At 36.5% G+C, this 11,463-nt stretch overlaps 1 protein-coding gene across 1 annotated transcript in view; it reads right to left on the bottom strand.

Moving 5' to 3' along the window:
- Positions 1-11,463, bottom strand: part of SREK1 (splicing regulatory glutamine/lysine-rich protein 1) — a gene marked incomplete at its 5' end in the record, with an annotated part of 14,800 nt that overhangs the window by 1,362 nt on the left and 1,975 nt on the right. Inside the window, 6 exons of the mRNA XM_008939246.1 lie at positions 1-47; positions 529-624; positions 3,910-4,389; positions 6,631-6,750; positions 9,334-9,448; positions 10,912-11,042. The exon at positions 1-47 is cut by the window's left edge and continues 110 nt beyond it. Coding sequence (XP_008937494.1) covers positions 1-47; positions 529-624; positions 3,910-4,389; positions 6,631-6,750; positions 9,334-9,448; positions 10,912-11,042 — 989 coding nt within the window. The remainder of the gene's footprint in view (positions 48-528; positions 625-3,909; positions 4,390-6,630; positions 6,751-9,333; positions 9,449-10,911; positions 11,043-11,463) is intronic.

Raw genomic sequence — 11,463 nt, 5'->3', positions numbered from 1 at the left:
TTCTTTCATTATTTGTATCTCTTTCTCTTTTTTTTTCTTTCTTGTTTCTGTTTAACAAAATTTTTTAACTCAAATCATAATTTAATGCAAAAGCAACAACTTTCAAACCTCTTAACTGCAAACTGAAATCTCACCTGTGGGTTTCCAAAGAAAAAAAACCAAAAATGTAGCAAAAAATCCTTCATAAAGACAAGGGGACTTTTTGAATGAACAGACTTAGAGAATACACATGTTCAGTGCACATGGTATTTGAAAAGAGAAAACCAAATTAATCTGTATCCAGTGAAGAGCTTTTACGGTTGTGAAGCAAATCTGCATTGTTGACAGATTTGGAACTCTGTAGTTGAAAGCACCCCAAAGCTCAAAGCCATGAAGGACTTTGGTTTGTTTACTTTTAAATTAGAACTGAACCATACTGACCAACTGAAATCATCTGAGATGATTACTGCAAAGGCAGTAAAATAATGAAAATACTATAAATTCTTCCTTCTCTACTGTTCAGTAACTTTTATGTAGCATCAAACTGACCTTCTCGGAGAAGGAGTTCGCGAAGACTTTCTTTTTGTTGCTTTGGATGTTTTAGGAGACTTGGAGGGACTTCTACTCTTCCTTTTACGCCTTTCTCTACAAGACCAAGAAATTCAAGACAATCAAAGAACAAAAATAACAAACTCAGAAACTGGTTAAAAACAGAAAGCTATTAAAATCACCTGACACAAAATTAAGTAAATATCCCTGAATTTACCATTATATATAACTAACAATATATAAACTGTACAAAGCAATAAAACAACAACAAAAAAATATGTATTTCAGATTGGTGGGAAAAAGGAGGCTGGAACTGGGAAAAAAAATGTGCCCTTTCAGATTTTAGTTTTTGGGTTATTCTCACATGCTTGTACTTCTATCTGATAACAATGGAAACACACTGAATTCATTAATCCTGTATTAAGTAAGAGTGTCTTCATTCAGCAAAGGAATCCAGTTGACTAAAGAGTCGCATTACGACAAAAGGTACAACTTGAGGAATTCAACTTCAAAACATAATTTTACAACCTAGATCATTGTAATTTCAGTTCAGCCTGGCTGAAGTTTAACTCCTAAACACATGAGCTAGCATTCTTATTGGTTTAGGAGTAAACAGTGCAAAATGAAGCTCAAGTTCTTGTCAAAATCAGAACAAATAAGTTAGTATGTACTGTTTTCCTAGCAGTCTTTACTCAGCTAACAGAATATTCTAATTCTGTAAATCGCTAAAGAACTTGTAACATTTTATATAACAGCCATTTTACATAGATAGATGGAGTTTGTTTTAGTTGCTATTATGATGTCTCATCATGAGTACAACCAAACTTTAAATAACTCGTTGCAAACACACTGATGCCCATGTTAAAATAAAGCAAAAACAGAGCCAGTAAAGCTTAGTTCAAAATAAATGTCCAATCTATTTCATCAAAGTACGATGATTTTTTTCCCATCATCTCTTCACAGAGCAGGAAAACCACACAAGAACCATCAAAGAAAAACAGGGAAGTTAAAAATTAATTGAGGGGGCACTTCCAGATATGGCACAAAATTATGCACACCTATGCATATGAGTTGTTGCAATTCACATCATTAGGTGTGAATATGTTTATCTTCAATATTTAGAAAGGTGAAAAGATGAACAGCTATTAGACAAACTACAAAAGGATACAGTAAGGTATGCACAGCATCACTATCTGGATTGATACTCTGACCATGTCATTTACCATAACCTCCTCCTGCACAGGATAAAATTCCACAAGAATTTTGTTCAGTAAGCTCTCAAGTTTGATTCAATCTTTGGTAAATAACAATATAAAGTGGCCTCAAAATCCTGAAAACAATAACACAATCACTGATCAGCTGTTCACTTGTTAACATGCACCTCATTCTCATTCATATCTTCACATTTATCATCATCTTTTTTCAAAGAGGATACTTGAGATTGAGATTTTATTCTGACAGTGCTCCCACTTGGACTATATCAAGTACATCCCCACTGTGTTTTGCTTTCTAACATACATATCTGTGACTAACCAAGTGTAATTGCGTTCAAATTAGAAACTGCTTATTCATGAATCTAATTTTCAGTTTCTGCTTTTCGTATTTCAAGCTGAAGAACTACAGCTGTATCTGAATATTTTTTTCCATCTCTATTACATTTGTCTATACAAAGATTTTTGGGCACTTGTGTTTTTAAGACTAATTGCACTGGGTACAATTCCATCCCACTATGTAGGCTATTGAGGAAGATGCTGAACAGTATTGGTCCCAGTACTGATATTCTAAGGATAATGCTACATCTAAGAAACAAATGCAAATCCATGTAAAAAAAAAGTGTGTTTTTCTTATCCTTCTTCCCCAAAAGAACATTGCCTTTTTTTTTATACAGGTGTCAGTAAGCAAGTAACTTCATATTAATGCAGGGTTTTGTACTCTGAGTACACTAGAAGGGATGCATCAATTTTCACTAGAACTCTTTGCCCAAATAAATGGCATTTGAGCTTTCCATGGCACTTTCTTAAATAGCAAGATTCTTGAGGGGGAGCCTATTTGTTGCAAACCAGAGTACACATTTTTGGCAACATCTATCTAACTACATTTGCTGTTATTACATTAGGAGCTGGGTATTCCACTACTCCACTTACATAAGGCACTTGTTGTCAAAATCTTAAACCTTTTTTCTACACTTATCTATTTTAGCACTCCTGAGGCCTACAGATATAAGATGCTTCCAAGCTGGCAGAACTAGCTCTACTCTGTATAGGTCTTCAACCCATAAAATAATGTTTAAAATGCATTAAAAAAGGAAGCTGCATATGCTCAAAGAAGCCGTGGTACCTTGCCTGTAAACCTCCAAAACAATATGGACATTTCATATAATGCAAATAGAATGTTCAGAAACTATTACACCTTTTCTGCCTTGTCTGAACCATGAACTCCTGAATTTTCAGGACTGTGGGAATTTTACTTAGTAAATGATTATAATACATAGAACTCCTCCCAGTTCACCTAGCATTTAATTCCCTCAAGGAAAGATGAAATCTGGTTATCTAAATTTCACATATTACTGAACTTATTATTTCCTGAGGTATTCAGAAAGGACATTTTCCACCAAAGATTCTCTACTTAAATTAGCTGCAACACTTTCAGAATGTGCCTGAGTTAGCCCACTCACAGAGTTTATGATCAACCTCACAACATCCCTTTGCTGTACTGAGTTTACCCAGACTTTGTAGCCTCCCACCGTGGCAAAACCAGCTTCAGCGACTTGAATATTTTCCTGTTTACTATCACCGCTGGCATGGAATACTACATTTTACTTATATCTGGTGTCTAACTAGCTAAATAAAGTATCCATATCTTCCAACAGAGATAGATCCAGCTTCCCAATGGCTAGCCAGCCAAGAGACACGCTTGCTTCCTCCTGTTAGGCCACCCAGCTGAAGAGTGGCAAGTGCCATCACCCGGCTGTTCGTAACATCTACAGACTAACGCCGTATGGTGTGTAAGTAACCAGGGAACTATGAAACAGTGACTCCAATTTTCATCAGGACAAAGATCATGTGTGACGTCACTTCATCACAGCTTTTGAATGGCTCCAGTGCAGAGAAATGGCACAAGAATCATCTCCTTACTGTTCTCCAGGACTATATCATATGGTTATGTGAAAGGTAAACACGAGCAGCCCAGCAAGAAACTATGTTCATTCAGGAGTCATACAGAGCTCTTTTTAAGAGATTTTACTTTATAGGAAAATCTACAAAACAGAAATAATAGAAATTTAGTTAGTAAGAGGCATGGTGATACTAACACATGAAAAGCTAGGATGGTGTCTCACTGAACTGACAAATCTAAAAAAGCATGAAAAAAATCTTAACAAACCTGCTGGAGCTACGAGATCTTCTTGAAGAGCTATAGCTTCTTGGGGGTGTTCTGGATCTCTTCTCTTTCTTCTTTTTATCATCTCTCTCTTTTTCTCTTTCTTTCTCCTTCTCCTTATCCCCATCTTTTTCCTTCTCTCTGTCCCCTCCTTTGTCCTTATCTCCCTCCTTGTCCTTCATCTTCTCTCTGTCTTTCTCTCCTTTCTCAGGATCTTCTTTTTCCTTTTCCTGGTCTACCTCTTCCCTGTCTTTTTCCTTCTCCTTGTCTTTCTCTTTCTCCCTGTCCTTGTCTCTGTCTTTCTCTCTGCCTCTCTCTCGATCTTTGATTCGCTCTTTATCTCTCTCCCTGTCCTTCTCCCTGTTCCTCTCTTTTTTTTTTTTATCTCGATCTCTCTCCTTCTCCTTGTCTCGCTCTCTCTCTTTATCTTTATCTTTGGCCTTTTCTTTTTCCTTGACCTTTTCTTTGTCTCTTTTCTTGTCCCTGTGAAAAGCCAAACAAATTCATTAATTCATCTTTGAACTTTCCAATTAGAATTACAGCTAACTCTTCAGCATACATTAATTTCTCAAGATAAAGTTTCTGTTGAAAATCAGTAGTTATTCAGTATTTCAGTTTTCCACCCTGTTCACCATGAGGGTAAGTTTATACAGCGAGGAAAAAATTTGAAACCAAATTGGAGAAGGGGAGACCAAAATCAAATCACACTGTGATCTTCTGAGTCATGTTATTACACTTGGAGAGAAGATGTCTCTGAATCTTAACAGTTATGTTATTATACACACAAAAAATTTAAATGTTTTGTCAGGAATGCAACAAACTGTAACAATCTGTAAATCCACTCTTTATTAAAAGTGTGTCCACATAAAATGGACTGCAGATTAACCACCCCCACATGAAAAATGACACACAGATGTCCTGGAACTGCTTGGAAGTCCAACAATTAATACACAGAAATACAAGAAAAAGGATAAAAATTTCACCAAATTACCTGAAAAGGTTAATGTAAAGTCAAAACCCAGGCAAAACAATTCTAACATCTGTAATATCATTAGGAATTCAAAAACTACTGAAAAATTGTTACTAGTAAATAGAAGGATAACAGAACAAGTCAGCTTCTTCAGGACAGGCAGAATGACACATGTTCATAAAAAGAAGAACAATGAGGACAATTCCAACTGATGTTCTAGTCATCAGGCCAAACAAAAACTGATTAGCTTACAGTTTTGGCTGGAAGATTACATTTTTGTATAGGATTATTTGGAATTTTAAGACTCCATCTTTCCTTTATAGCAGAGAGACACGACTCCTAGACCTGCCTCTAGGATACAGGAAAATGAACAACTGTTCAGAGAGAGAAGCAGGAGAAAGCACACGAGGAGAAGATTAGCAGAACTTTGTATGTTCAAGAGAACCACACTGACAGAATTTGCTGCGTGTATTGGTACCCATTCTAGGATTTTAAAATCGAAGAGTCCTTCACATGTGAAAGGCCCTAAGCACACCTTCCACCTCTGTTCAATGGAAGAAGTGTTTGGCTGTATCCCATTTTCAACTGCTAATAAAGAGTAGGTTGTAGTATGCTCTGTGACCTGACAAACTCGGTTCTCATCAGGTTTTGGCAAATACTTCTTCAGAGGTCTCAGTAAAGGATCCTAAAGAGTAAACAGCACATAATCCCTACAATAGCGGAGTCTCACAACAACTCAAGAAGTGCCTTCCAGTTAATTTATCACAGATGTTTCATTGGACCTGGCCCTTCCATTGAGCACATATGTCAAGAAGTTCAAGACACCAGCAACAGGGAATCAAACAGACCCATCAGTAAAGCCCAGCTAGCTACGCAGCCTACTCCTCTTCCCACTGATGTCCACAGATCTGCAGCTCTCTTTCCCACAAAAAAACCTTTCCTCAAAAAACAAGAGGCAACTATACAACCCAAGTATGAATCTCCCTTTAAATGAATCATGGGAACTACAGAGATGAAACAGAAAGGAAAGTACCAAGACTTCCATTCATGAAGCTACTTTCATAAGCACATTTCTTTTGTGAATATTCACTACTTCATCCCTCAGAAAATCATATTATTACCTTGTTGGAATTTCACACCTCAATAACTACATTATCAGACTTTAAAATTAATAGACCATATAAAACACAGATGTATTAGATCCTGAAGTACAAATAAGCCATACATAGAGTATTTGTATGGCCAATATCAGACAACCAAAGGTGAAAATAAAAAGCTCTTGCATTATACATGTTCTCAGAATGTAGGATCAAGGTCAGCCCAAATCCAGCCTTCTGAACAGATACAGATCAGAACATATCATTCGCTTTTTGTGAGTTGCACAGGCTACACACAACAGTCCTAATCTATTGGTTAAAGTCTGGCAATTAAAATTAGCTATTTTCAGCCAGCACGCATGTTGGTATAAATGGAGACAAGACTATCAAAATTTAAGTAACTCAGTGTGGTGGTTTAACCCCTGCAGGCACTATATGAACTACTATGAAGACAGCTAACTCTATCCCAGCCAAAACCAGCGCACCCAGCATTAAAACCTATTTTCTGTTCTTTTCTCCTACAGACAAAGCCTAAGGATACGCTAAAGAATTTAGAGATTCCACCCTTTATCTCGACCTGAAAGGTATGTTAGATTTTTTTTCAAAAACTGTGTACTGTGTGCACAGAACAGTATCTACTCTGAGGAATGGACTCACCGAGAACGAGAGCCACTTCTTGATTTCCGCCTCTCCCTAGACCTGGACCGTTTTTTCAGGGGACTTCTGGATCTGCGTCTGTCCTTGTGTCTTGACAGTGATCTGTTGCCAGATCTACTTCTATATGATCAATGCCAGAAGAAAATACTTCAGTATTGAAACTTCATAAAAATTAGGTCAACCAACAAGGGGAAAAAAAAGGATAAATCTTGCCTCATTACATAAAATTACTTAAAGAGTTACACCTCCTATCAACACTTTTGCAAATACTGATACTTTATGCTTCACCAGGTGCACATGCCCTCCTCTGAAACAATGCACCATTTCAATAACACCCATGTTTCATAATAACCTCCATGAACATTCTGGAAAACATGAATTCAAATCATATTAGGACAGTTGTCCTTAGTAAATTACAGTGCATAAAATCTACCAAAGACAATTTCTATCAGCTGGTAAAAGTAATTAATTATGTTTGGTTTCTTTCCCGGGCTCAGTCACTTATTGCAGTCTTGGTTCATTAATGAAAAATGGCTTTAACTGGTCTTTCTTTGCTTATTCGCCAAGTTCAATCTTCACTTATTCTCCAAGCTCAATCTTTAACAAACCAAACCAAACAAACAAACAAAAAATCAAACAAAAACCCCACACCACTATCCATGGTTCATCATTTAGTCAAGTTAGTTACCTTTTCAGCTGAAAGGATTTGTTAATATGGATTTCAATTGTAAGAATTCTCAAGGAATGAGCATTTGCTACATGATAAGTAATCAACACAAATTATGGGCAGATAATCTAGTAAAAGTCCAGTTAGTCTTCTGATAAACATATATAGTCACAGGTTTGATGAAGAAAATAAGACTTTTAAAAATTACTGTGCATTTTTTTCAAAATTACTCCTTGTTTTGGAAAATCACACCTCCTAGGAAAGCAAAAATAAAAAGCTTAATCTGAACATTAAGTTTCAAAAAACCACATCATTGGATACTTTGCCTGAGAGGTACCATGAAATTTAACTTACCCTAGACAGAAAAGCCATGTATATTACTCAATAAATCCTGAAGAACTGCCAGGTACAAAAAACTACCAGTTCCACCTGTCTTCTGCAGCTCAAGACACACAGAGTAACTTATAAGAAGAGTAGAAGTAGTATTTTTTTTACATACAGCCTTGCTCCTCTTATCAGTGCAGAAATACAAACTAACTACAGGGCAAATTAATAAGAACTGAGTCAAAGTAAGACCTTCAATAAATTTTACATCACAGAGATGAAAATTATTTAAGTCTTTTAGTGTCCTAGTAAACCAGGGAAGCGGTAAGGACAGTTTATTCTTAGAGATAAGATTGCCCCAACAGGTGAAACTGGCATTTTTTTCAGCATGTTCTCAAAGCTAACATTAGCAGTGGTAAATCATTAGGGAGGGGAAAAAAAAATAAATCAACAGTTATTTAAATCACAGGTTTTTCACAAGTGAAAACTGAGAATTTATCTTCTATATATCAAATTTGTTTGTCAATACAAAACAGTTCAGAAATTACTGCAGTAACACAGAGGTTGTTCTTCAGTCATGTCTCACGCTAGAGAAACAGCAGAGAAGCAAGCAACAAGGAAGTGACAAATGATTCTTCTTGCTTTAAAAAGGTACTTAATATATTGGTGTCATTAGGTAAGATGACTCGCTACTGCAAAACTGAAGCCTGCACACATATAGTATTTGTTTGGTAGTGTAATTGATGGTAACTCCCTCTTGGCAGCTTTTATGTGTCAAAAAGAATTCTAGTTGCCTTTTTAAAAGACAATGAATGGAAGGATGTACCAGAGCTGTTACTGCAACACTGAAAACACTCAACCTTTTAAAGTGTAAGCAACCAAATGCCTTTTGATGTTTTCTTCTTTTTTTTTTTTTGTTTGTTTGTTTTTGTTTTGTTTTTTTTTTATACTTAATGTACTCAAGTATGTTTAGATTGATTACATAAATGCTCAGAAGACATTACTGACAATGAAGGAACCTGAACCACTTCAGGAAGCACTTTTAAGTCTCACATAGCAAGACCGTCTCATTCTCGGAAATGGTCTTAATGAGTATGCTTTAAGGGTGATCTAGTATTGTTATTTCCTCCTGTATTTTGAAGCCTGTTAAAGAACTGAGCAAATTTGGTAAAGCAACCAAGATCTGAAGAAGTAAGAACTTCCCCTAAAGCCTTTTTCTTCTGCTTTTAAAAACAATAGCTTTACATTTACAGTACAGTACATAAAAATACTGCATTTATTAACTCCATGTTTAGAAGTCCAAGACATCAAAAACTTTCTACTAGCAAAACCAGCCAGCCTATCTACTTAGTTAACAGTAAACTACATGTTCAATCTGCAAAATACAGGTAACTATTTTTTAAAATATAGGTCACAAAATGATATATAGTACAAAACGTATCAAGAAGTCATAGAAATGGCTATGCTACACGGCACAAAAAGTACCTTCTAGTGTGTTTTAATTGAAAGTAATAGTGAAAATATTTATTACTTAGAAGGTAAGAGCACCTGTTCAGAGACAAAGTTCCTGGTTACTCTGATCTGCTCAGTTTAACTCAGTAATCTTTTCTAGTTGGAAACTTGTCTCATAACTCGATAAGAAACCTCAGTAACCACCACTGCTCTAAAAAACACAGTATTATCTTCTAGTCCAAAGTAAAAACCATACCTACCTGTGTTTGGAGTGCGATCTTTTCCTTCTAGATCGGGACTTTGAGCTAGACCTGGATTCTGAACGAGAATGGGAACGAGATCGACCGCCTTTTCTTTCACTGCTCTTTCCAGACTCTGAGAGGAAAAAACCACTTTGCAGTGTAAGCTCAGAACATTTAAAGATCCCAGTTAACAATCTGGCACAAGTGGAATGTACCACATACAGTGCAAGGGGCCTACTCTTTGCACATCTTCCTTCTTTGCAAATATCCTTCAGAAACATCCAAGAAAGTCATTGCATATACTCGTTGAGTGCAGCCATCCTGCAGCAGTACACATAAACCAGATAATTATAAACAGCTAGCTCTATTAGGAATGGGATTTATGTTGCTGCCACAATGCACAAGATCACAACATGTTCTCCTCTTGGTCTACTATTCAATATAATTACTGCTTTTTTTTTTTTTGTAATAACCTGAGAAGAATACATAAAATTCAGAGGGTGTAAATTTGTAAACAGGCATAAAATTTAAATAATAATTAGTACTTTCTGTACTTTTAGGTATTTCAACTACTGTACAAATATTGAAGCTTTATTCCTCACAGTTTTGCACAAGGAAAGGGACAACAGGGTGAAAAGTTTGATCCAAAGGCCAGGAAGTCAACAGAAACGTTAACAGTGAACCCGGCAGACTTTGGTTCAGATTTTAAAGGGTGATTGTTACTCTGCTGCTTAACACTAAGGAAATGTCAGAGCTATTTTTCCTCCAACCCTAAAAACCAAAAGAAAACACTGACCCACCTCCCAAAAAAAACTCCTCAATACTCCACCCTATCTAACCTACATAGACAATGTCTGGGTTTGTTACTAAGAAGAATGACAAAATATTGCTGATGAAAAGAAGACATTTAAAGCAGAAAATTTTATGCTGTGGTTTAGCAATCAGTTACAAATCAGCAGTGAAATGTCCCTCTAACCTCTCAACCTGCCAGTATCTTCCTCCCTAAGCTGGCACCTCAGCGTTAACAGGGATCAGAGAAACAATACAGATAAAGAAAAAAGTCCTTTACAATATGTCAAGTGTTATCCCACATTCATTCTCTGATCCTGTTTGCTATGAGGATGGACAAAGTCTTGAGCCTGCATGAAAACCTACATAGCGCAGGGACAACATTTAACCTGCTGCAGATAAGGGAAGTTATTACTGCTTTCAGAACCATGCTAGCTCCCTCTGATCATGAGGCTATGCCATTACTGGGTGCTAGAGGAGAACAAAACCAAATATAAAGCATTTTCCTTTAAAAGTTTGTAAGTGCTTTGAAGTTATAAGGCACTAACATTAATTATTAATTTAATATTAACTACATATTTTTAAAAACAGTCAGTGAGCCTGTATCTGAAATAAGACACAATGAAATAAAACATCATATTCATTCCATTGCTTTGTTGCACAAACACAGTTTTGATGGTTTTCTTTTTCCCAACACATGTTGTTCACCTTTGAGTCACCTTTTCCTGTATTTGAAAATGCTCTTAGAAGTGTGTGTCAACGCACACACAGAATGTGCCTGTTAGGTAATGAATGTAATATATCTACCTGGCTCAATGGCAGCAGATATGAAAGACTGGGCTTCCCTTACTCTCTTCATCACTTCTTCCAGTTCCTTGGCAGCAGCTTGTGGTGTCATCTCAGGGGGCTTCACTATTGCATTATTCGAGTGATTTATTCTACATTAAGGAAAAATAAAACCTTTAACTCCCAAACACTTGAAAAGGGAAAACCAGAAAGAACTCAGAAAACATCCCAACTTCCACGTGCAACTACAAATTTCAAAGTTCAGCTAAATGACTGATTTGTCCTAACACTTATCTGTTCTAAGTATCAGAAATGTCCTTCATGGCTTTCAAATCCTACCACTTTTAAATAAACGTGGCACAATATTTCTGTGTTAAAATATTTTCTAGTAGAAGTCTAGGAATATATTTCTCTATTTCAGTTCAAATCTCTATGTTATTGTGTTGTGGTTTGAGGTTTGGAGTGGGGGTGTGACCTTCCAGCACCTGGGAGGACCCCGGGTGGGGGTGAACCATTGTATTCCCTCCCCTTCCGGGACACACTCTGGGAAAGAGGCAGGAAGTGGGTGCTAGG

This window comes from Merops nubicus, unplaced genomic scaffold, assembly GCF_000691845.1.
Source record: "Merops nubicus isolate BGI_N331 unplaced genomic scaffold, ASM69184v1 scaffold19184, whole genome shotgun sequence".
NCBI classification, from domain to species: domain Eukaryota; kingdom Metazoa; phylum Chordata; class Aves; order Coraciiformes; family Meropidae; genus Merops; species Merops nubicus.
Note: the sequence above shows the minus strand (reverse complement) of the source record. Positions and strands in the feature narration are given on the sequence as shown.